The sequence below is a fragment of the Panthera pardus genome, unplaced genomic scaffold (assembly GCF_024362965.1).
Source record: "Panthera pardus isolate Hobbes unplaced genomic scaffold, ASM2436296v1 HiC_scaffold_10, whole genome shotgun sequence".
NCBI lineage: Eukaryota > Metazoa > Chordata > Mammalia > Carnivora > Felidae > Panthera > Panthera pardus.
In genome coordinates, this window is record NW_026526655.1 from 103,029,038 (window position 1) to 103,055,194 (window position 26,157).

Below are 26,157 nucleotides of genomic sequence, written 5' to 3' on the forward strand. Positions count from 1 at the left end.
CTCCCCCTCCCTCTCTCCCTCGCTTGTCTGTGTGTATATGCTCTAAATAAATAAATAAATAAACAAATATGCAATTCACCCATTTAAAGAATATAATTTAGTGGGTTTTGTTTTGACATATCTGAATTTTAAAAAATTATCCATAGTTCCTTCATTGTAACTGCCATTACCTAAGTCAGTCACAGTTTATTCTTTTATTAATGGACCAGGGTTTGTTCCAAATTAACGTTGTACATGTTCTTCCTTACACATGTTGTGAGGATTTTTTTAGGGTGTATACCTACATGGGAGTGAATTTGCTGGGTCATGACATAACACTGAGCAGAATGGCTGCGGAATCTTTTCATCTTCTTCTTTCCATGTTTTGCAGCAGTGTAAAGTACATATGACTAATCTTTTCTTGAAGGTGTGGGAGAATTCATTGTAAAACATGTTGTTTCACTCCTTTTAATGCTCACTTTTTCTTACATTGAATCTTTTCCTCTGAGCTGTTTCTTCTTTCTGAAGCACAAAGTTATATTTTTTTCTTTTTTAGGCTTTCCTGCTTGCTTATTCTTGAAGTTCTTCATTTTCATTACTGTATGGTCTAAGAATAGGTTTAAAACAGTTGTTTTTTTTTTTTTTTTTTTTTTGTTAGTATTCAAGGTGGCCTTTCCATCTGAAGACCTATGTCTTTTTTCAGTTCTGGAAAATCATAAGTCATTATCTTCTTGAATGTCTAGTATCCGTTAATTGAAACATCTTGATTGCTGCTCTGTTTCTCACAACTATTTCTTCTTTTTTTGTTTCCTTGCCTCTTTTTGCCTCAGAGTTGTGGATGCAACAGTCATAGCTTCCACTTCACTTTTTCACTCTGGGATTTATTTCTTATTTTTTCTCATTCTCCTTGTAGGATTGGACAGGAACTGCTCCTGTTTGCACACTTTTCAGTGACATTAGGAAGGACTGGGGTTTCCTGCTGGATGTGTTTTCCTGGTGGATGACGGTCTTTGGCTCTAGATTTCCCCCTTTCCTCCCTGGTGTTGAAGCCATCTGTAACGCTGCTCCTGTTCTCACTATTCTTATCTGGGATTAGACACCACTGTGATTCCGGCCAGGCCTTCGGGTAGCAGATTCTCTGGCATCCTGTCATCTGGCTAATCCTGTTGTAATATCTGGAGTACTCTAGATGTGGCTTCTGCCTTCTGCAGCAGAGCTCTGCAGCCTGTGTCCTTAAGTGTTGGCTTCTCCCTCTGGTTTCCTGACTGTTCTCCCATATCTCAGGTATTCTGATTCATTTCTAGTCCACCAAGGTTTCCCATCCATGTATTTGATAACAGCTTTTAAAAATCAGTCGCTTGGGGGCACCTGGATGGCTCAGTCGGTTAAGCGTCTGACTTCAGCTCAGGTCATGATCACGTGGTTCATGAGTTCGAGCCCCACATCGGGTTCTGTGCTGACAGCTCGGAGCCTAGAGCCTGCTTCAGATTCTGTGTCTCCCTCTCTTTCTGCCCCTCTCCCACTCATGCGTGCTCTCTCTCTCGCTCTCTCTCTCTCTCTCTCTCTCAAAATGAATAAACATTAAAAAATTTTTTTTAATCAGTCACTTGATTTATCTTTTTGGTGTATCTGCCTTATTTTAAGATAAATCTTTTCTGAACCTTCAGTAAGATTTAAGAGGGAAGTAAAGTAGTCTGCCATTTTGATCCATCTGTGAATGAGTCTGATGTGGATATGAAAATTGTTACATGGTAGATGGGGAAGGGTCTCACAAAGGCATATGAGTGCAACACTGACTGCCATCACGCCCCTCACAAATTGTCATTTCTTCTTCCTCTACGTGAAGCATTACTCTTCTTCGTGAAGCCCTTTCTTTGAAAATGCTCCCTATGCCTGTATAGGTGCTCCATGATGTGAATTTATCTTTTTCTTCCAGTGCTGTATTAAATGAGAATAATGTGCCCCTTCCTGAAGATTCTCTTGCTCTGATGCATACCACACCTGCAGCAAATGGTTCTGTTCTTAAGGTAACAACCCTTACTTTTGAAGGTTTCTCTGAAGACCATACTGAGTTGAGTCCTGCAGTATAATCATAGACATCTGGTGATTTCTGGTGGATACCGGAACTTAAGCTGTAAGAAAAGCATTGAGCCTCAGTTCTCTAGGGAGAATCCTATTGTCAGATCTCTCACAAGAGTATCACGGGGTTTCTTCAGTTTCTCTGTTATTTGTTGGCCTTTTGTTTTAGGTGCTCTTTGTATTTTTGTTTTTTTTCATGCTGGCTATGCCTCCCTAGTGTCTCAAATGATAGATGACACATAGTAGGCACTAAATAAATATTAATTGAAACACCAGCAACCTATCATTGTGTTGGCAGTATTAACCAGGTCATCACAGCCCCTGCCTTCCTGATAGCCACTTGTGACACCTGTATCAGTCTAGAAATCAGAGAAACCCAGTTCATTGCCCACTGAGTGTTTTAATTTGCAAGTTAAATAAGAAATTGTCCTTGCAAATAAACGTTTACCTCTTTAACTACATAAATGCATTTATTGTAGAAATTTGCCAAATCCTTCATAAAGAGAAAAAATTAGGAATCTCCTATATTCCCACTATCCAAAGACAATGTATAGTTAATATTTAGGTGTATAATTTTTCAGACTTTTGGGTTTAAAAAAAATCCAACCTAAAATATCTTCAGTTAGGAGCTTCCTTTCTGCTAATTAAAATTCTAAAAAGCCATATTGACATTGTTGGTCATTGAAATTGAAGTGGAACCTGAGATTTTTTGGAACAGAGGAGGACATTTAATTCAAAGATTTATTGCATTTGTAATATGTACCAGACAACACGCTAGTTTCAAAAATTCAGAAGTGAATGAAACACGGCTTCTTTTTTCAAACTGCTTATATTCCACTGGGGAACAGAATTTTAATACATTGTGGTAGAGACAGATACACGCTGTTTGGGGCACTCACCCAGGCCACGGCGGGGGTGGGGGGGTGGGGGGAGGGTTGGTATAAGAGGAGGGAGATGTGAGAAGTGAGAGAACAACTTTTTCCTATGTGTGATTAAAATTAAGTTGAATGTTGAGACATAAAGAGGAGATTGACCACAGCCTCAAGGCAGATAGGTGGAAATAGAACTGTATAAACCAAGGGCCTTTTTGTTATGTGTACTAGACCCTGAATTCTTCTTTTATTTCCAGATTGGAATTTTATCTTTTATTCTCTTTAAGTTCTTCCTACCTACCTACCTTGTCTCTCTATCTCTCTCTTCTATAGTACAGAGCTGCATCTTCCATAAGGTGCTTCAAATAGTAATTAAAAAGTGTTAATTAACATTTATGGGGGAAGTTCATATTGTACTCTTCTGTAAACAGTGATGTACTGGCACATCTGGATAAAGCAGTGTTTGTAATTTAGGCATCTTCTTCACTCACTGTCTCCTATGCTGAACCTTTTTACCTCTCTCTTCAAGTCTAAGAACTAAGAGCCAGGACGGTCTTAACCTTACCCGAGTTTTGTCTCACTAAAAAGAGTAGCTTTGTAAAAATTCACATGATTCTTTATCTTTTTCAGCTTCTGATTGTAGTCTGGTTCCCCTTCAAGCAAAAGTGGAATCACTATAATAACTATGATTCCTGAATGTCCTGGATTTTTTTAAAGGTTAACACCAAGCAGGCCTGAGTCAGAATTGTAAATTGAGAAAATGCGGAAAAAATTTAGTTAGGTGGTTAATGATTCATTTAACAGGTATGTATTTTTTATCTTCCCTAGGATGCTACAGATGAATTGGATGCCTTGCTTTTATCTCTGACTGAGAATCTAATTGACCACACAATCACACCTCAGGTAAATATGCTTAAAACAGCAAAGTGGAAAGGAATTTCTGTTTTGAAAAGTATTCCTGCTACATTCCAATCTTTGCCTTTTTTTAAAAAAAGTTTATTGGGGTGCCTGGGTGGCTCAGTCGGTTAAGCGTCCGACTTTGGCTCAGGTCATGATCTGGCGGTCCATGGGTTCGAGCCCCGCGTTGGGCTCTGTGCTGACAGCTCAGAGCCTGGAGCCCTGTTTCAGATTCTGTGTCTCCCTCTTTCTCTGACCCTCCCCTGTTCATGCTTTCTCTCTGTCTCAAAAATAAATAAATGTTAAAAAAAATTTTTTTTAAATAAAAAAAAGTTTATTTTGAGAGAGAGAGTGTGTGTGTAAGTAGGGGGGAGGGGCAGAGAGAAAGAGAGAGAGAGAGAGAGAGAGAGAGAGAGAATCCCAAGTAGGCTCCATGCTGTCAGTGCAGAGCCCCACACAGGGCTTGATCTCATGAACTGTGAGATGGTGACCTGAGCTGAAATCAAGAGTCAGACGCTTAGCCAACTGAAGCACCCCCAAATTTTGCCTTTTTAACCATATAGTAAAACTGTTCATTTAATAAGGGGCCATACTTCAGTAACCACTTGGCTTTGCCTTTCTACTAAAATTTCACCACTTTGAATTTATGTGTCACTTTATAGAAACCACATGTTACTATAAGCCTCTTTGTTATTCAACATTATATTAAATAACATGAGAGGAAGACTGGGGATAAATATAGAGTTAAAACAATAAGGGTATAGAGCATAAGAATGGTTGGCATTGAACATATTGATTGTTACTGCAGTATGGAAGATGCTCTGTTGGATACTATGGCTGAATTATAATACAAATAAGAAACAGTTCTTTCCTGCCAGAGACGTAGGGATGAAAGGTATACAAATAACTCATTTAGTGTCTTCTGAGTAACATGACAAGAACTGCTTTGGGAACTACAAGTCATTCTTAAGGCTTGGAAGTACAGATAGTGCTTTCTGTGCAGCTGGGTGTTTGCTTAGATCTTTAGTTCTTAAACTTAGGTGTGTATCAGAATCATCTGGAGGGTGCATCAAAGATTACTGGCTCCACCTTCAGAGTTTCTGATTTGGTGTCGGGGGTTGGGGCCTGAGAAGTTGCATTTCTCGCATGTTCCAGGTGATGCAGATGTGGTTTGGGAACTACTCTTTTGGAACCACCAGCTTAGATCAATAAACAGAGACTTGACCAAAGGATAAGAATAAATCACAAATCTGGAGAAGTGGATAGGCAGAAGATAAAAGGGATATTGTCAGTATTGGGCCATGGTAATCCTTTATAAAGACAAAAAAAAAAGGAACTTTGAAGATTAATGTAAGATGGCCTAAAGGCCAGAGAAGGAATCCCTGGGGCCTAACTCAGAACCTTATTCCATGTACACTCTATCATAAGTGGATAGAGTGATGAAAATCAAATTGATGAAACAACCCTTTTGTGTCACTAATATGTTTTCCCTTCCCTAAAAATTAAGAATGCTTTTTTATTTTAAATCAAAATTTAGAATATGATGTATTTTAGATTCTGCATCTGGACTGTTCTGTTACACTTACAGATTTCTCCATTACTAGGTCTGTAACACTCTTTTAATAACTAGCTTTTTAACTGATTTTGATATACAGTAAGGTCAGCCAGGCATCATTATGTAGCTGTTTTGTTTTGTTACTTTTGCTTATTACTTCTTTCAGAAGAATTATAGAATTTTTTTTCAGGTCCTACCCCTCCAAAATCCTTTGGGTTTTTATTTGCAAATACATTAAATTCATAAGTTAATTTGAGGAAATTGCCAAATTTGTAATAATTTTTCTTCTTAGCTAAGAATACAATGTTTTTCTCATTCAAGACTTCCTGTATTAAAGTTTGTCATTATAGCCCTGCCAATATAAGTTCTGTACTTTCTAATTTTTATTTTTTTCAGGTATTCCTGTTTTTTTGTGAGATTTTATTTTCCCATTAATTTTAAACTGGCTTTAAGAAGGCTATTGTATTCTGAAAAACAATTCAACAAAACTTTTCATCACTGAAAACAGTAAAACTGTACAAATAAAACAGTAAAGCTATAAAAAATTATAGATATTTAAATAAAGTATGCATTGGGGCGCCTGGGTGGCTCAGTCGGTTAAGCATCCCACTTCAGCTCAGGTCATAATATCACGGCACGTGAGTTCGAGCCCCATATCAGGCTCTGTGCTGACAGCTCAGAGCCTGGAGCCTGCTTTGGATTCTGTGCTCTCCCTCTCTCTCTGCTCCCCACCCGCACTTGTGTGCTCTCTCTCTCTCTCTCTCTCTCTCTCTCAAATAAATAAAACATTTAAAAAAATTAAATAAGTAAAGTGCATTTTATTGAGGGAAGGGTTTTTATTATATTTTTATGTTTACCTCATTTATAGTTAGCATTCTCAAGGAGTGTGCAAATTATAATCATAAAGTTCTATCTTCCCTGAGAGGAACAAAGGCAGAAAGAATCTAAAATTTATAGCAGAAATATCTATTACTAAGGCTAGGGAAAAAGTTCTGGAAAGCGCTAAGATTCCGATCAGTTTGGAAATTAGTAAATATGTAACAAATTTGTGACAAGATATCTCTAAGACCAATAGGATAGTATCCAATTTTTTTAAAGTCAGATGCCCAAATTATATCTCTCAGGCCACAGCAGACTATCTTCTTAGGTCCATGCAGGTCTTCTTTTGTTTGTCTTCTTTTGTTTTCCTTTGGCCTCCATTCCTGGCTTCCATTCCCCTTTTCCTCCGAGGCACCCATTCTACTGTATTTGCTGTGTGTCCTTCCAGGAAACTTTCATATATTTATTTAGATAAACATCTGCTAAAAGCAGTATGGAGGTTCCTCAAAACATTAAAAATAGAATCACCATATGATCCAGTAATTCCACTCCTGGGTATTTACCCAAAGAAAATGAAAACAGTAATTCAAAAAGATCTGTGCACCCATATGTTTATTGCAGCATTATTCATAATAGCCAAGATATAGAGGCAACCCAAATATCGACTGATATTACATGGATGGATAAAGAAGTTGTGGTATATGCATACAATGGAATATTAGTAATAAAAAAGAATGAAATCTTGCCATTTGCAACAACATGGATGGAGCTAGAGGGCATAATGTTAAGTGAAATAAGGGAGACAGAGACAAGTGATTTTATTCATGTGTGCAATTTAAGAAACCAAACAAATGAACAGAGGAAAAAGAGACAAATACTAAAACAGACTCTTAAATACAGAGAACAAACTGGTGGTCACCAGAGGGGAGTTGGGTGGGTGGATGGGTGACGTAGGTGCAGGGGATTAAGAGTACACTTACCTTGATGAGCTCTGAGAAATGTCTAGAATTGTTGAATCATTATATTGTACACCTGCAACTAATATAACTTCAAAGAACAACCTCACATTTCTTTGAAGGTACTGTGGGAGAATGTGGGATAAATACCCACAAGTAGTATTGCTGAATTGCGTGCATATATGAATACTGGATATTGCTCTCTGCCCCCAGAATGGCTCCCACAGTTACATTCCTACCAGTTTTTCCTTACACTGCGTTTTATCTGATTGTCTAATGTGTTCCATCTTTATGGGTTTGTCTCATTGTTACAGTTCACATGAGTTAAATGGTATATTTCCTCCATTGTTTTATTGCTGATTTAAGTTTCCCCTGTGAGTGAGTCACCTATTCATTTCTTTTACCCATTTTTCTACCAGGTTTCCTGTCTTTTTCCTGATGATTTCAGGAATTTCTTGTATAGTCAGTCTAGTTGTTAATCATATGTCAGTCTTAGATATTAAAAATATGTTCTCATAATCTGTGTATTAACACATCTGAGGCATTTTTATCACTGTGTCATTTTAGCAGGTAGCAAGGAGATTGAGGCAAGCTATGTCTATCACTGTGGAGATGGATGAGTAAAATAGGTGTATAGCCTTGACTGAACAGAAACCTTTTATTCTGATGCCATTCATTCTTCATTTTTTCTCATTGTTTGGGGTGTAGGGTTTGAAAAAACTCCTTCCGCATCTGCCACCCCATCCCCTGAGATCAAAGGTATTCATTTCTGTTAGTTTTAATTTTATTTTACCTTTCACACTGAGATTTTAATCCATTAGAATAGTTTGAAGTTTTGGGGGAGGAGGTCAGTTGTGGTTTCGATATGACCCAAATTTGCATTCATCCATATAAAGATCCAATTTTCCCAATATTATCTACTAAATAATCCATCCTTTCCCAGTTGGTGTGTTTCTGATCCAGTGGGCTCTTTCTGCTCTACCACTGTTGTGTTTCTTACTCTGGCTTTGTGCTGATATCTCGTGTATTCTTATAAATTTCAGCATCAGTATGGCAGATTTTCCCCAAAATTCTGCTGGCATTTTAATGCAGTTTATATTAAATGTATAGATTATTTTGAAAAAAAAAAAAAACCTGGCACTTTTGTAAAATCTTTTCATTTTCATGAACACGATACTTGTGTTTTCGCTCATCTTTATTTGAGTCTATAAATGTTCTCTATAAGTCTTCTTAAGTTGCAGGTTAAGTCCTAAAGACTTTATAGTTTTGTTACAATTTTGTTGATACCGTGAATGGTATTTAATTTTTTACAGTTGAATTTATAAGTTAATTTTGTGTCTAACAGAGTTGCTGAATTCATTCATTAGTCAATCTGCTGATTCTCTTTAATATTCTGTCAGTTTCTAGAGTGTGTTTCATACCTGTATCAATTAGTGATTAATTCCCTTCTCATCTATTGCTAAATCTGTCAGTTGTTGGTGTATTTTGAAGATATGCTGTGAGGTGCACGTATATTAACAGTAATTAAACTTTCTCAAACTCCTTTGAGCACTTTAAAGTGTCCTTCTTTGCCCCTTTTTTTTCTCTTAATTTCCTTTGTGACTGATACAAAATTGACACCCTAGCTTTCTTTTTCAGTTTATATTGCTTAGTGTATAACCTCCTGTGCTTTTATTTTTAGCCTTTTTGTATCTGTTGGTTTTAAGTGAACCTTTGTGAACAACAGTTTGCTGCATCTTGTTTTTTTTTGTTGTTGCTGTTTATTTATTTTGAGAGAGAGACAGAGAGAGAAACAGAGCATGGACAGAGAGGAGCAGAGAGAGAGAGGGAGACATGAGGAACAGGCTCCAGGCTCTGAGCTGTCAGCACAGACCTCGAACCCATGAACCGTAAGATCATGACCTGAGCTGAAGTCAGACACTTAACTGACTGAGCCACCTAGGCGCCCTTTTATCTTGTTTTTTAAGTCTTATTTGAATGGAGTTTATATAGATATATAAATTTATATACTGTATACATATTATATACATAGATACATTTATATGTTACATAAATGGAGTTTAATCCATTTATATTTACTGTAATTATGGTTATTATAGGATGTGTTTCTGCCAAACCATTTTTTTGTTTACTTTTACCATGTAGTCTTTCTCTTTCTCTGTCCTTTTTATTTCCTGTGATAAAAGTACATTTACTTTATATTGATGGGAAAGTCTTATGTTGTATTTTTGTTCTTCTGGTGGTCACCTAACTTATTAATAAGACCTGGACTTATGTTAATTTTTTCCTATCAGGATCTAAGGCCACCAGTCTAGGGACTAGTCTGATTTTGTATAAAATAGGAAGAGTTCATGAAATTATAATTCTACACATAGAAGTAAGATCTAGAAAATTAAACATTAAAAAGAATGTAACAAAGACCCTGTGAGTCAGGAGCAGTATGAATGTTTGCGTGTGCATGATAATCAGGGAATGACCTGTATATAAACAGATTTGTTTTTCTGTGTACGTCTTTTGTGCTATTAATTTGGATTAGTCACAATCCACTGTTCAGGATGCTACCAAGAAGGCTATGATTGTTTGCAGTGAACTGAAATGTCAGAAAATAAAATGTTAAACTGGATGCCAGGGTTGGGGAGCGAGGGAAGTCCATTAATAAGGAACTGAAAGTAGAAACAGCATTCTTGGAGTAGAACATTTTTAAATTAAAGAGATTCCCTCTTAAGTGGTGAGTATGGCATCTGTGTCATAGAAAAGGATCTTGGATTCAAAGTGCGTGTCAGCTTAGGGGGAACCATTAAGAACTGTGCACTTCATAGGAGAAGAAAGCATTATGAGAATGATTATGAAAATCAGACTTCCCTAAAAGTAAACACATATATAACATTTATTTTAGGTATCTTCAACATCCATGATCACACCACGGTGGATTGTGCCGGTAGGTGAATGACATTGGCGGTTTTTCTTTTGGTTGCCCTGTCAGAGTAAAGCTAAAGCCTGAGGAAAACCAGGCTCTTGCTTTTCCCTAAAAATGTGGGGGCATTCCCAGAGTTCTGTTAACTGGACTTAATGGCTTCAAACTAGTGATTTAATTTTTCTATTTGTAAATGCTCATTAAGGATGCTGACAAAAACAGAAATAAAAATCTGAGGTGAAAGATGGTAAAAAAACAAACCCAAACAGCCATGACCATCAGGATGCTCTTACTTATGACCATAATCATTAGAGAAGATGACTTGGAGCTGAAGGGCTGACGCCCGGGTGGGCATTGTCACCCCTGCTTACATGCCTTGTCTTCTCCCTCAGCAGAGCCGTGTTCTTTCTGATGGACCGGCAGGAAGCGTGCCGTCCTTGGCGGGGAAGGAGGGACATGGTAATAGAGAAGCAGCCTCGCTGATTTCTGCCCCGGCACCATTCTTGGTGGATGCTGTGACCAGGTGAGGAAATTATTTCTCCATTGCAATTCTTAGGCATCTGTTAGGAAAAAATAGTAAAATTAATATATTTATAGCAGTAATGTCAGTTCTTCTTTAATTCAACTTAATTGAAACTGGGTAAATTTTTTCTGTTTATTATTTAGAATAGTGTTTCTATTTTCTTGTCAGTCTTCTACAAAATTATGAAGTAGGCCTTATTATTACTAGGTTTTTTTAATGAAATCTTCATAAATGTTAATAGGCTTATCTTGAAAAATTTATATTTGTTTTCAAATTCATTTATATCTTTTCCTTTCATGCTTTAACTGTTATGTTGTCCATCAGTAAGGTGAAGAGTCACAGATAAGAGGGAGATAGGAGATTCCCAAGGTGAGGCTCTGGCACACCTTGTACTGACACCTGTTACAAGCTTATTTCAGCATATCGCATGCCACAAACAGAAGCTGGACTCAAAAGACCTTTCGCTTGGCATGTAGTTCTTCAGCTTTTCGTTGTCAGGACCAAAACTGTGCCTCTTTTGCATAAGATGTACAGTTGCTTTCATTCTCACCTCGGACTTTTTTCTGATTATGTCTGTTTCTCATATCTTCTTTGGATGCCGAGAGTGTAAGTCAGTTGAAGTAGATGCTTTCCTAACTAGAGAAAAATTTCCTAATTAAGTGAAAAAAATTATTAGAGCTGATTAGCTTGAGAGAAATTGATAGTTTCATTTTAAGTCGTTTTCTTATCTCCACAGTCTTTAATATAATCACTCACTCAGCAAACACTTATTGAATGTCTGTTATGTACCAGGCCTTGATTTTATCTGGTTTGGCAGCACTGAAGACAGCAGTGAATAAGGCAGACATGGGACTTGCCTTGGGGAACTCACGTATAGTTGTCAAATAGCACCTTATACAATCTTAATAGGTTATTTTTCTAACCATTTATATGCCTAATAATTGCCACTGTAAAAATAGAAATTACATGTAGAGGACCAGGTGATAATGCTTTGTAATTGAGTTTATGCGTTCTTAAGGACTTGTAAATTAAAAATGACAGATGAAAGAAGATTGTCTGCTCTCCTTCCCAAAACAAAGTAGTCATAGAAGAATTAAAGAGATCAAAGATGACAGTAGTGCACCTGAAACTAATATAATGTTAATATGCCAATTAGACCTCAAAAAAAAAAAAAAGATAAATCAGTGGAACAGAATAGAGTCTAGAAACAAACCCACACATACATAGTTACCTCATTTGTGAAAAAGGGGTGGTGCAGTGCTATGCAGTGCTACTGACAGACTGGATGATCTGTCAGTAAATCAGCTGGACAAATTAAACATCCGTGAGGGAAAAAATTAATCTTGACCCAACCTCAGACCATACACAAAAATCCATTCTAGATGGATTTCAGATCTGAATGTGAAACATCAAATAATAATAAAGCTTTTAGAAGAAAACATAAACAAACATCCTAGAACTCAGAAAAGATTTTTTAAACAACTCACAAAAATCTTTAATCATACAGGAAAAAAATGGTAACTTGGGTTATATCAAGAACTTCTGTTTGCCAAAAGAAGTAACTGGAAGATCTCAAAAAGGGAAGCCACAGAGTGAGAGAAAATATTTGCACTTCCTTCCACCTTTGCATTTATCTCTATCTCTCTGTCTTTGACAAAGGACTCCTATCTAGAATATATAAAGAGCTATTGTAAATCAATAAGAAAAAAATAGCTAAATAGAAAAATTGGCAAGACTTGAATAGGGCAGTTTACAAGAGGACATCCAGATGGCCAATAAACATACAAGACAGTGTGCGACCTGACTAGTCACTGAGGAATACAAATTCAGTTTTCTTCTTGTTTTTTTTTTAATCTGCATGCTGGTTACAAAGGTATGTTCGATTTGCAAAAAGTCATCAAGCTGTAAACTCATGCTATGTGCACTTCAATATATATGTGTGATAATTAGTAATTTTTTTTTTTTTTTTAATGATGACTGGTCACATCTCTACAGATTCAGATTTACTTTGGGTGCTGTGTGTAAAATTTTACTTTAAAGGCATAAGACCACAAGAACAAAGAATAGAGGAGAAGACAACAGCAGTTGAAAGATTTCAGGTTGTGGAAGCAGAGAAATAATAGTAACCAACTTCACAGAGAAGGGAAAAATGAAATCTAGGCCTAAAAAGGGGAGGGGGTGGAAACTGAGAAAATAAAAAAGCCAGCCAATTTCCACTGCAGAACCCTGAAAGAGCTCAGGAATTGGAGGTACCAGATATTTGTGAAGATGGGGCAGAAGGTAGGGCTGAGAATCTGAGGACTGGTTGAAAAGATTTATAGCATAGACGCCCCCCAACCTCACTGTACCCATGCCAGCATGATTCTACAGGTTTTTTTGTGGAAGAGCTGGGCCAGAGGGGCTCCAGATGTGAAGAGTTTCTGTTTAGAGTAAGGCTCTGAGCTGAAGCAGAGGTAACTCAAAGTCCGTACACTGAAGGGTGAGACAGCCAACCTTCCTTCTTTCTCAGCTTCCAGAATGTTGTTGGCCAAGTAAAATGTCTTCAGCTGAGAAATAAGAGGATTATTCTCTAGAGAAACTGACCAATAAAGACAAAAGGCTCCCAGAGACTAACTTTTGTGGCTGCCCTGATGAGATAGCCAGGAAACCTGCCCGGTGACTCTACTGCAAGCCCATTAGTGTAGGGAGTGTGCTTATGTGTATAGTTTCCAAATGGCATTCCAGTGCTTCACTTTTAAATAGGAATGGGTGTTTCCTTCATAAGTGCGAAGAGGGCCAAAAATTATCAGATGTCTGAGGGAAAATTAATTAGAACAGGTAAACTGAAAAAGAAACGGGGGAAAGAAAGGAATGTGAACATCAAAAACTTCACAAAACAATAGTTTCATGAGAGAGGAGATGCTGCATCCGTGCAACAGTAACAGGAAATGAAAAAGAAAAAATGCAGTATTCTTAGAAATTATTAACCATGTTAAAAATAAAATCTAAGGAAGGCGTGGAAGATCCGTTGAGGAACTCTCCCAAAAAGTAGAACAAAAAGATGAAAATTGGGACAGAAGAGAAAATTGGAGGATTGGTCCAAGGAGTCCAGTATATGAATCATTAGAGATCCGAAAAGAACAGAGTAATTGTAAAAGAAATGGAGATTTCTCAGAACCCAAGTACTTGAGTTTTTAGATTCAACGGACCTGAGTACCCAGCACAGAGAATGAAAATAGACAACACCAAGGACTCCTATTCAGAATATCTGAGTTAAGAGAGGATGTAAGTCTTCAGAGAGGGAGGAAAAAGTATGTGAAAGGATTGGCAATCAGAATGACAGCAGACTTCGCTGAAAGTAAGAAGATAATAGAGCAGTGCCTTCAGATTTCAGGAGGAAAATTATTTTTCACCTAGATTAAAAAAATTTTTTTTTGTTTATTTTTGAGAGAGAGAGAGAGAGAGAGAGAGAGAGCAAGCAGGGGAGGGGCAGAGAGAGAGGGAGACACAGAACCTGAAGCAGGCTCCAGGCTCTGAGCTGTCAGCACAGAGCCTGATGGGGGCGCTTGAACTCATGGACCATGAGATCATGACCTCAGCTGAAGTCAGACACTTAACCAACTGAGCCACCCAGGCACTCCATACCTAGGTTTTTATATCCAGACTATCAATGAAATGTGAGATTAGAGTGAGCATAGAGTTTCTCTAAAATATGTACTTCCCAAGTGGGCTTACTCACTGGAGATGTGTTCCATCAAAATAAGATGATTATCCAAGAAGACATGGGACCCAGGAAACCGGTGCAGGAATTAACCAGCAGGAAGGTGGAGGGAAGTTCCAAGGCAACAGCTGCCCTGCAGGTCTAGAAGTGATTCTGTACAGAGTTGAAGAGGGGGGTACAGAGTTCCAGGAAGGATATTACTAAGAAAAAATACAAACAAATGGCCTTACCCCAGTGTTTAAACAGTTACATGACCTGTCTGGATATACTGTGAAGAGATCCATGGTTCTATCTGCAAGCTTAGGGACAAATTAGAAATAAGTACAGAAAACTGAACAGACAGTCACAACAAAAAAGGAAGCAGTTCTTTAGTCCAGGAACAACGAATTGTATAAGAAAAAAACATAATATATGTCTGTCAATTGTGGAAATATTCCACATTGTGGAAATGATTACAACACTGAATATCTATGTGATCAAAATTATTTCCACAACTGTTGAACAGATAGGAAGGGAGGATTGGGGAGCTGGTGAGTGGGCTATAAGAATGGTAAGCCCTGCCAGTCCATGACAGGAAGTCATTGTAGAAAGAGGCCACTTAGACTCTTGCTAGTTGTGCATCACAGTCACTTGGGGGACTTATTAAAACACAGCTTACTGGCTCCAGCCTCAGAGTCTGTGATTCGTATGTCTCAGTGGTGCCTAAGAATCTGCATTTATAACAAATTCCAGGGACTACACCTTGAGACCCGGAGACACAGAAAAGTGAAGGAAAATACCGAAATAAAAGAAAACTGTTGAAAGTGTTTGTCTCTGTGTAGTAGAAATGAGGGAGGTGGCACATGATGGCTGTTTCGTCTATAAAGTTTGTTAGTAGTTTCACCACGTTAAACTGTGTTCTCTGTACTGTATATTTTAAGGTTTTCATGAAACCAAATAGAGGACGTTACATCCTTGCATCTGTGTACATGCTCTTCAGCTGTGGCAGAGACTGTTGGGCACTCATGCAGAGCCCACAGCCTTTTCTTTTTCACATAACTCTGATTACCTGCCGTGGGAACTGAGCCACAGCCATCTGGGACTATCTGTGTAAAGCACAGAATCGTGTGCCCCCTTCCCTTGGTAGTTTTTGAGCGGGTTGCTGTCATGCTCTGCATAGTATTGTTCTTGCTATTCATAATAACCCTGACTCATTGACAAATGAGTAAGTGTTTGGTACCTTTTATTCAAGGAAGTAGGGGAAATTGATACCTTTAGATTTCATTTCAAGATGAAATAAGCATCAATTATCTAGAAAATTCCCTTCTGTAAATGTCTCATTGCTAAATTTGGTGCTGCAGCATAGTCACTTTAGGTTTTTCACTGTCAACCTGCTCCATGTAGCACTGGTGGAGAAATCCATGTTGTTCCCACCCCAGTGGTTTTACTGAATAACGAGTAACCCATTCTTCCTTTCAGCTCTGTTCCAACGTTGGCCGAAGAAGCCATCTTGAAACAGAAGTGTTTACTGACTACTGAGCTCTGAGGGTTTGGCTCCTTCTCACTTATAACTGGAATGCCCAGCACTCTGCAGCTGTCCGTCCTGGAATCAATTTCCGCTGGAATGTGTTGGGTTCAGGAGCTTGTCCTTACTTGTGAGTTAAAAAAGCTCACCTAGATTAGACTTCAACTCAGTGAAAAACATTTTCCGTCCAACTGGAAGGGCTTAATTACACTATGTATTTGATTAAATGAGGGTATCTACCTATAATTGTATTGCAGTTGTCAATTCTTGAAACGAGAATTACTTTCTCTGTGGTTTCCTTCAAACTCTTGGCTCCATCTAGTGGGTGTAATTGTTCATAACCCCTCCATAACCAGAGGTCTCTGGTAATAGCCTTTTGAATGTTATTTCTCTCCCTAGTATCAGGATAAGTGTCCTTGATCTGAATGCCTGTTAGAGAACTTGCCCTTACCCATTGAATACCTAGAAATCAGGAATTTAGGAAATTAATGAGGGCATTATGTAGGTAGATTAAGGCCTAGCTTGTTTACAGTTATTACAGTACTAAAAAGAAGTTTAGAATACAGAAGGTTTCCAGATGTCTCCCATACTTTTAACATCTTACTGGACTGGCTATCTTAATACTCCCAGGTTTACATTAAGGTTAAGATAAACTGTGTGTATTTTGCGTCATATTTTTTTTCAGCCCTGCTTCCCTATAGGAAACATGCACCACACACATAGACTGTAACTTTTCAGCCTGGACGGAGATAGCAGTCACTTCCCCACACTGCTACCAGTTTGGACATAGACTTCTTTTCCTTTTAATATGGGCTAAATAAAGTTAGAACTCATCAACTAAAGACAATGAAACAAAACAAAAATACCAGGACAGAAATGGGGAATCAGGGAGTAGGGGGATTTTGTTTCTTGAACACCTACCATGTCTGAAACTACTCTGCATACTGGAAGAACTCCTATCTCACCTTATGTTAGGAATTTTGTGTTAATTTTAAAAAGTTTCTAGAAGTTCCTCGTCACTTTTGGTACACAAAAAAATTCTGGATATTAAAGTAGTACACGCTCATATAGAAAATAACAAAGATGCAAAAATAACCACTTGCAATTTCAGCATCCAGAAAAACACTATTATTTTGGCTTTAAAACTTAAGAATTCCCAGTTGCTACTGGGAATGAGGATAGTGTGGAAACCATCTTGGTATAGTTGTTAATCCCTGTGATCAAGGATTGATATCAAACTGTACCTCCTGGAATTTGATGTTTAGTTTTCTGCCCTGTATTATGTATATAATTGAGTGTTAATTTATGTTGCTCAGCATAAAAGAACATCCAGTTTTGTGACCTTTAAAACTCTGTGGTTTGGACTGTCCTGGGTTCCCTGTAGCACAGTCATGTGCTCAGGCAAACATGTGCTACTGTCTGATTGGAAAGATCAGGAATTTTAATCTCGTGCTGTTTCCCAGGGAGCTGTAGAGTTTGGAAACCACTTTTGCACGGAACAACTTTGGTGAAGGAAAGAAAGTTGGCGCTTCTTGCTGGCTTCCTCCTCTTAGCCATTGTGCTAAGCTTGTGAATTTCGTTGGTTGAGCTCTTGCCAATTCTTAATTGTAAAACACAGTTTCTCGCAGCTGTAAGTGACAGCTAGAACCAGGGGCCTAGCCTGGGACATGCTGGACTGGCCATCAGATTTCTAGTGTGCTGACAGTGCTAGAAGTACTGAAAGGTTCAAGTTGTGCCTGTAACCGCGGTACGGAACAGCTAAGGCATTACTAGCTTGGAAGGCCTCAACTTCCCAGCCAGTTTAGGAGCGAGCACCAGCCTCATTTTAAACTGTTTAAAATTGAGGAATAAGTTGTTAAAAATAGTCTATAACCTCTGTGTCTTCAGGTACCTGTATTCTTGCTGGTTAGAATATTGATAAAGACTTCCTTAAACTATATTTAAACCTCACGCTAAATTTTGTCTTCTGTCCTGGCATGAAGTGGTAAACATGGAAATTTATACTTTCATGATGAATTGGCCCTGACAGTGTAGGTGCCTGTCAAGTAGAATAACTTCCCTGTCATGTCTGCTGCTGCCGCCTTCCCCAGAGTTGCTGTGACGGTGATCTCGTTCTGCTTATCTGAGAGTGGGGGGGAGAGAACTGCAGGGCTCAGGATATGTGAATGTGTCCGAGAGGGAAGGGGAAAGTCCGTCTCTGTAATGAGAGAGAAGCATATATGTGTGAGTCAGTGAAGAATATGAACAGAGGAAGGGATTTGAGGTGATGCTGGATAAGAAGGCAGGTTGGTTACAGCTATGGTGGCACTGCCCGCCGGTGACCTTCAGGGCTCAGTCTTCCACTGCAAAAGATTAAAACCCACCTGCACATCTGAATCCTCGGATAAACTAACTGAAGCTCGGATCCTCAGGTGAGCTCAAAGAGCCCCAGTGGCTGTTCCCAATGACAGCTGGGTGGGCAGGAAGTTTTTCTCCATCTAGAATGAGGTTCCCATGCACCTTAGTAAATACAGCTAAAAAGAAATGCTGGCAACGTTATAATTATGTGAACATGTTTGAAAAGAGAGCAAGAACAATAGTTGATTTGAGCGCTCCAGCTAGAAAGCTGTTAGTGTTCTTCCCTTGGAAAGTAGCTCGGAGGTGATTTAGAGCTGAGATAACAGACCCAGATTGGCAACAAATAACAGGAGGCTGTTAGCCACAGGCTCAGCTTCTCTGTGGTTACTTTCTTCCCAGAGTTTCCAGTTCCACCCTGGACTCCAGTAACTCATTAGGGTCAGCCATGAAGGCACTTGTGACTGGGAGCGGAGGGGCTGGCGCCGAGAGGGTGGCAGGCCTTCTTGTGTTGTCCTGAGGCGTCTCGAGGGTCTGAGGGGCTCCCTGAGACTGGGTTGCGGCCGCTGCTCCGTCTCCGGGCTTGCCGTGTATCCCGCCCCAGAGACACTGAGTACAGAGCCATGCAGCAGGTGCCTGCTGCCGGCCTTGGGGGAGCAGAAAGGACAGGAATCTCAAGTCAGGCCATGTGACAGTCCGGGGAAGGGAAGGGAGAGGTGGTTTGGGGGCTTAAAATCAGATTGTAGGCTTCAGCTTTCTGCCCTCAACTCTTCTTCAGAACTTGTAAAGTGATAAATGAGATCCTGTTTCTCCCTGCTGTCACAGTAGCATTCTTGGAGACACTGGAAGGGGGCACCGTTCTCCCGCGCCTGCCCTTCTAGAAGCGCTGCTGAGTGAAGGAATGAGCAGATTCCTTTGAGCTTGATAAATTCAGACATTCCCTGAGCAGCTTTCTTAAGATGTTTATATTGTTTTAGGAAAAATTCTACTTAAAAATATTTCTTATAGCCTGCTGTCTGTTTTCACCTTTATCTGCTTTTGCATAATCACGGAAGTTCTGTGGACAATCAAGGATGAAAGCCCTGGGTTGTCCCTTGCATCTTAACTGCTTCTTCTCTCATGCTTCCCAATTTTGGCTAACACCGGCACCTCTGTCTTCTCTTACATAAGCCCTAGAATGAAAGTTCAGGTGTTGCTTCAGAGACCATTTTAGAGCAGGATTATTTGACAGTCTCTTACATAGAGAAAGATCTTCCATATTTTTCCATAAGTAAGGGTTCTGAGAAGCAAAGTTCTTGTCTCCTCATTTAGAGCAGGCATGAGCAAAGTTTTTCTGTAAAGAGCTGAGATAATACTTTACTGCTCAGCAGTGCCGTTGTTGTACAAAAGCAGCAAAACAGTAGGAAATGCATCGGCCGGCTGTGTTCCAGCGAAGTTCATTTACAAAAACAGGTGCTGCTTCCAACTTCAAGCTTCATGGAGTGGCAGCATGGCTCCCTGGGAGTCAGGCAAGTGTTCAGGTAGGTTCTGCAGCATCGTCTGCCACTGGGAGGCCCCTGACGTTTCTGGACGTTGTCGTCTTCATTTGCATGGACAGGGTGGTCGTGGGTCTCCCAGCTCTGAGCGTCTTTGTGAGGCCTGCCCACTTCCTCATTAATCTTGCCTTCAGCCTTTTGGTTGCTTAGAAACCTGGAGTCTTCTGCAGTTGAAGAATGGACATTTCTGTATTATTTGTCCCTTTTTCCTCTCAAAAATTCAAACACTCTGGTTTTCGAATGATCAGACAAAAGTTGGAAGCTTTTCCTATCTATTAGCCTTCAGGATGAGGAGACTTGTTTGGATTATAGAAATTTGTCCTGAGCTTAAGTCTGCTGTGTGAACATGTGCCAGAGCCGGAATTATTTCCACTTTTAAGATAGGATACGTGAGTCTCTTTATCACATTGCTCGAGATAATAATTCAGTCACTTCCCAGGATTTCTTTTTATCAGGGAGGTGTTTTAGTACAGATCCCTTGCTCTTTTTATTTTCATAAATAAATTTTCTTACCTGGGTATGATAGACAGTTTAAAGGACCTCACTAACTATTTTGTGTTTACTTTTTATATATGTAAAGCTTTGCAGTAGCTTTTAAAGTGTAATTTATTTTTATATCAAGTGCACTATTCATTGTGTTCCACAGCTTTATATGACTTGTATTAGAAGCACTGCACTGAACTGAGTTGTTTGTATACTGACATGACAACCGTAGATGTGACCACAAATAAAGCTTTTGTGAAACATTTCTGTTTTTACGAGCTGTTCAGTTTTTTGGAAACTGTCTGGTGCCCGTTTTCTGTCTGCAGCACGATTGTTAGAGCTGCTGTTAGTAGGAAAGTGAGGGAGCGAGTGGAAGCAGTGAACGGGAGGAGCTGCAGCACCGCTCTCTGTGTTCATTTTAGTACGAGCGCTCCAAATTTGGGAGCAGAGGCACTTTCAGAGTTGGAAAAACCTCATTGGTCCTTCCCAGCACATCCTGGAAGCCACAGTGGCCATTCCAGAAGCCACAGGGTACAGCAGAAACACAGCTCTACTCAATACAGGAAACCTTAAATTATTTCAGAAGCCTGCGCTTCATTTCCGTTTTCTGGGACAGGGTGGTACCTTGTACGTGGAGCAGCGTCTGGTACAGGGCGGTAGGTGTCTTCTGTCACGCCACCCCAGGGAAGAACCTTGCTGCTGGACAGAGAGTCTGAGCGAGACTTCTGAGACCATTCTCTTCCCTGCTCCCCTCCTCTCCCTTCCGCCCAGAAGACAGACAGCAATTGGCCTTGGAAACCAAGGAGCTTCAATTAGGTTCTGATGAGATGTGCAGAGAGAGGCAGGAATCTGGGCTCCATCACCTGTGCTGGAAGCTCTCCTCAAAGAGATTCGGCAATAAGCAACCAAAGTCACTCTAATGTGGGCAGAGTGACTCCTTGGGAAGATCTGGAGAGTTCTCTGACCAATAAGAAGGTGAGACGATGGGTGCAAGTGCGGACTCCTTCTCTGGCAACGGCAGGGACGGTCTGCCTGCTGCCTGACCAGCAGAGGGTACCTCCTGGCACCTTGAGTTGGGGACGGCAGGACACCTGGGAAGGCTGTGAGTCCCCAGAGGGAAGGGAATGGTTACTGGGCTACCAAGACTATATATATATATATATATATATATATATATATATATATACACACACACACACACACACACACACACACACATACATACATGTATATATATATACATATATATGTATGTATGTATATATATTGGTTGTTAAAATATGAAGGAAAAACAAAATTCAGGAGAGTAGACTGCAGCTGGATAATTGCTCTTTTAAGCCTTGGAGATACAGGGCTTGCACTTTTAAAAGAAATTGTATGTTTATACTCCAAAAACATGTATTCTAATGTTATTTCTGTTCTTAAAATATTAAACATTAAAAAAAATGAACCCAGCATGCCACACAGAAAGGGCTTTTGTGGTCAGTACCAAGGAAAGATAGGAGGGGCATGAAGGGCACTCAGGTCAGTAAGGCCCAAGAAAACGACCTCAGTGTTGGTTTGGGGGCAGTGTGGTGGCTTAAGGTGATTTGTCCCAGCAGATGTTCAACCCAACTTGCTTAGGTTCCAAGGTTCCATCATGGAGGAGAGACCCTCAGGGGTGCAGAGAGACCCTCTCTCCACAGCAGGGTCTCCCATGCCCTCATGGGCCCTGGTGGCCACTCCCTAGCTTCCCATAGTGCACCCTTCACGCCTCCAAGTGCATCATGCATAGATCAGAGCTAGCTCATGCTCTCAAGTCCGGAAATTAGGATGTTGGAGGGGGAGTAGAATTGCTGGATGACCTGGTCCCAGTCTTCCATGCGTAGATCAGAAAAGAGATCCAGAGAGGGAAGGAACTGACCCTTGGTTGTAGGGTCAGGGGTAGGAATTCCCTGCTCTCCTCCTCTCACCCACTTCCCTCAGCACTGCTAGTCTTGGCTCCCCATGCCAGAGTTGCCACAGAGCACAGTGTCACCTTTTCTGTGTCACCTCTGAGGCCCTTCCTGCCTGGCTCCAGAATTCTCATGGGAGAAGCTTATCCATGTCAAACCTCCATGGCTCCAAGCAAAGTCTCCTCAGAAAAAAACCACAGCACAGACCTGGAATGACCCACACACCTCTGCCATCCTTCAGGGCTTCAGAGGTCCTGGAACAGCCCCTTCCTCTTCTCCGGATTACAGCCAGTAGCCCTACCTCGGAGTGATCACTCCATGTTCACCATGTGCTCCCCAGTCCCACTGGTCCTGTCCTTTCAAGAGCTCTGAATATCTTCTAGCTGGCAAACCAACAGGACAGGTGTTCATGGGAAAGTCCCACCAGACACTCAGGGCTCTCACATGGTTTGCCATTGTTTCTTCTTTATTTTTTCTGTACAAAAATCTTTAACCTGTAAAAGAAAGAATCATAAACATTTTACGTTATTAGATCCTCAGATCTTACCCATAGCTGTATTTTGTGCATTTTTACCAACCTCTCCCCATTTCTCCCTACACTAGCCCTCAGCAACCACTCTTAAACTCTCTGTTCCTGAGTTTGCCTTTTTTAGATTCTACATATAAGTGATAGAATCCAATATGTGTCTTTCCCCATCTGCCTTATTTCACTTAGCATAACGCTCTCAAGTTCCATCCATGGTGTCACGAATGGTAGGATTTCCTTCTTTCTCGTGGCTGAATAGTAATATTCCACTGTATATATGACTCATTTTCTTTAGCCATTCATCCACTGATGGACATTTAGGTTGTTTCCATTCCTTGGCTATTGTGAAGAATGCCACTGGTCCTTCTTAATCAGTTTTAGGTTAGGGACTCTTACACATCTGGACATGTGGGTAGTTTTGCATACAATTCCACGTGCTCATCGATCCCTTAGGAATCCTCAGGTCAGAAGCTCCTGCTCAGGATGGGAGTATCTGGCCAGAGGTGGTATTGGGGGTGGAGAGGGGCAGAGAGAAGGAAGGATTCTCCTGGGCAACTGATGGCTCCCCTCCCCGCTGTCTGCAGCACTGGCCAGCGGTACAAGCTCAACAGATGCTTGTGTAACGAAGGCCTGATGGCATACACAGTTCTCAGCCTAGGATAGTCAAGAACAGTACTTTAGGCCAACTGTTGAATTATAATAATATAAAAATATACCCTATCAGAGCCCTGCCATTAGCCTTTCTGCCTTGTGCTTTGTAAATGGGAGTGAGACTAGTACCTGCCTCATGGTGTGGTGAAGGTTACATGAGTTAATACCAGAACCCATCGGGGCACCTTTGTGGCTCAGTCAGTTGAGCATCTGACTTCAGCTTAGGTCATGATCTCACACTCCGTGAGTTCGAGCCCCGCGTCAGGTTCTGTGCTGACAGCTCGGAGCCTGGAGCCTGTTTCAGATTCTGTGTCTCCCCCTCTCTCTGCCCCTCCCCTGCTCATGCTCTGTCTCTCTTTGTCTCAAAAATAAATAAAAACATTAAAAAATTTTTTAAAAAAATACCAGAACCCATCTACGTGCTCATGGCCCTCAAGTCCCTATCTCCAACCCATATCTCTGCCTGAACCACCCCCCGCCCCCCGCTCCTGGCTCCATGTGGATGTTACTCGGGTACCTCAGACTCAGTGTATCATAAGCCACACTTAAAGTAGTTCTCCCAAAGCTCCCCACCCCCACATGTGCCCAAACTTCTGCTTCTCAGTGATCCTGGTCTCAGTGAGTTGTTGACTTGCCCTTGATTCCTCTCTCTGTCCTCCCATGTTCTATCAGTCCTCAGACCCCTGCTGGGTCTGTCTCTGAAATGCCTCCTCATTTTTGCAACTACACCCCTTGACCAAGTCAGCATCTGGCTTGACTTGCATCAGGAAGTTGCCTTCGTCAGATGAATCCATTTTCCAACTGCAGCCAGAAATGAGGTCACGCTCCTCCTCAGCACTAAAACAGTAATGGCTTCCAATTGCCCGGAACACAGCATCCAAACTCCTTTGCTGGCTTCCACAGCACGGCCTCCAGCTGTGCTGCTAGCTTCCACTCCTTTGGGTGGCCTGTACTCACTCTCATGACTGGGCCTTCCCTCCTGCTGGGAACTCTGTGGCCCCGGGCCCCGTGCCCTGAGGCTTCTCATTGAGGGCCCAGGTTGCACATCACTTCCTCCAGATGTCCAACCCCCCAACGTGTGCTCCAACATCAGCCCATCTCCACTGTCAGCACCTGTGTGAGTTACTTGTTAACTGCCTTCCTGATAATACAAGTTCCTCCCTTGCTGCATCTGGGGTACCCGGCGTGCTTCCGGGCATGCAGTTGGTGCTCAAATGTTTGTTGAATGAAAGCTGGGAACTGGGGAGATGGCCGAGACTGACCTCAAGACCGTGCGAGATCTCACCTCAATGGTGCAGACGCACTCCTGCAACAGATGCAAGATACCTTTCAGACCATGTCTGACCAGGTCATTGGAAGAATTGGTAACACGAGTAGTCACATTGACAACCTGGAGAAAAATGTTGCAGACCTCATGGCACAGGCTGGGGTGGAAGAACTGGAGGGTGAGAACAAAATTCCTGCCACACCAAAGAGCTGAAGTTTGTTAACTTGCCCTGAAACCCGGAACACCATTTTTACAAGCCAAGAGAAGAACAAATGGCTTAAAAAAAATTTTTTTTAATGCTAATTTAGTTAGAGAGCGAGAGGGAGACAGAGGATCCAACGTGGGCTCTGTGCTGACAGCAGTGAGCCCAACACGGGGCTGGAAGTAACAAACTGTGAGATTATGACCTGAGCCGAAACCAAGAGTTGGACGCTTAGCCTACTGAGCCACCCAGGTGCCCCCCAAATGACTTTTTGAAGCAACTACTATATATAGACAGGATTTCTATTATAATGTGTGCATTCTTCCTGTCACATACTCTTATTAGTTTATAGAGTGATTCACACCCCCCTCCCGGTTTCTTGAACATGGTAACTTCACATCTTGGACCAAACACTACAGCAGTTCCTGCATAAAACTGTCAAAGTTTTTATTATAAAAAAAAAAAAGTCAAATGAATGCCGAACTCATTAAGCACCTACTATGTTCCATGGGCTGCACTTGATCCTTAATTCAGGTTTTCCCATTTACTCCTTACAACTTCTGTGGTCTTAGGAAGAACCAGAAGTCTGGCTTCCAGTGGGTGTTGGACCAGGACTTGAACCAGGTCTGGATGACTCTACGCCTGAATTCACCATATCCCAAACCTCAGGCCTTCACACACAGGTCACCAATTGTCCCGGTTTGCCTGGGACAAGGGGGTTCCTGGGACATTGGACTTTCAGTGCCAAAACCAGGAAAGTCCCAGGTGTGTTGGGACAACCTATTGCTCACTGCATTAACAGACCACAATGTTGCCACATTTGTGTGTTACTTAGAACTTCCTTTAACATCATTTTTACCCACCTGCTTTTACATGGGCTTATCCTAAAATGTAAATCACACTTGTGATGGGATGGTTATTTATAGTTTTGCTAATGTACAGTAAAAGGAAAGCAGTCTATCTGCATATCACGTAAAGCTATCTCACAGAGCTCCAGGGGTGAGCGTGGCCTGCTCTGTGAAACCTTATCCAACCCTGCGCTTCCCCAGACCCAGGATCTGTCCTTGCTGCCTCTGAGCTCCCCAGGAAGCACTGAACTTGCCTTCTTGGAACTCGGTCCAAGAATATCAGTGCTCACTAGGATGTGGAGGTTATCGCCTTTGATACACAGCCTCCCCATGAGGGCGGTCTCCCTAAGACACCAGCGAATGAGTATCCTATTAGTGACATCTGGACGTGTGTGTGTGTGTGTGTGTGTGTGTGTGTGTGTGTTGCAGGGGTTGGTAAGCAGTGTGTCTAGGCCATAGCTGGTACACTTGTCCCAGTCAGGGTATGGACCCAGGTGTGCCGGCTTATCTCAGGCAGGGCCAGAACATAGGCCCAGCTCCTTAGGAAGACTTGGTTGATTTGGTCTTGGGACCCTCTGC

General features: G+C 41.0%; 1 protein-coding gene and 1 pseudogene across 4 annotated transcripts in view; both read left to right on the top strand.

The window, feature by feature from the left end:
• EPB41L5 (erythrocyte membrane protein band 4.1 like 5) overlaps window positions 1-20,413 on the top strand; it is a 140,963-nt gene extending 120,550 nt beyond the window's left edge. For 2 of the 4 annotated variants that reach the window (XM_019469374.2, XM_019469371.2), the window contains exons 21-25: window positions 1,916-2,006; window positions 3,759-3,833; window positions 10,054-10,095; window positions 10,464-10,594; window positions 15,753-20,413. In XM_019469374.2, coding sequence (XP_019324919.1) covers window positions 1,916-2,006; window positions 3,759-3,833; window positions 10,054-10,095; window positions 10,464-10,594; window positions 15,753-15,819 — 406 coding nt within the window. In that variant the 3' untranslated portion in view covers window positions 15,820-20,413. Of the gene's footprint in view, window positions 1-1,915; window positions 2,007-3,758; window positions 3,834-10,053; window positions 10,096-10,463; window positions 10,595-10,918; window positions 11,593-15,752 lie in introns of those variants that run through there. The other 2 variants (XM_019469372.2, XM_019469373.2) reach the window with 2 other exon arrangements.
• Window positions 20,414-23,751: 3,338 nt separating this feature from the next.
• Window positions 23,752-25,326, top strand: LOC109278847 (heat shock factor-binding protein 1-like; annotated as a pseudogene).
• The last annotated feature ends 831 nt before the right edge of the window (window positions 25,327-26,157 follow it).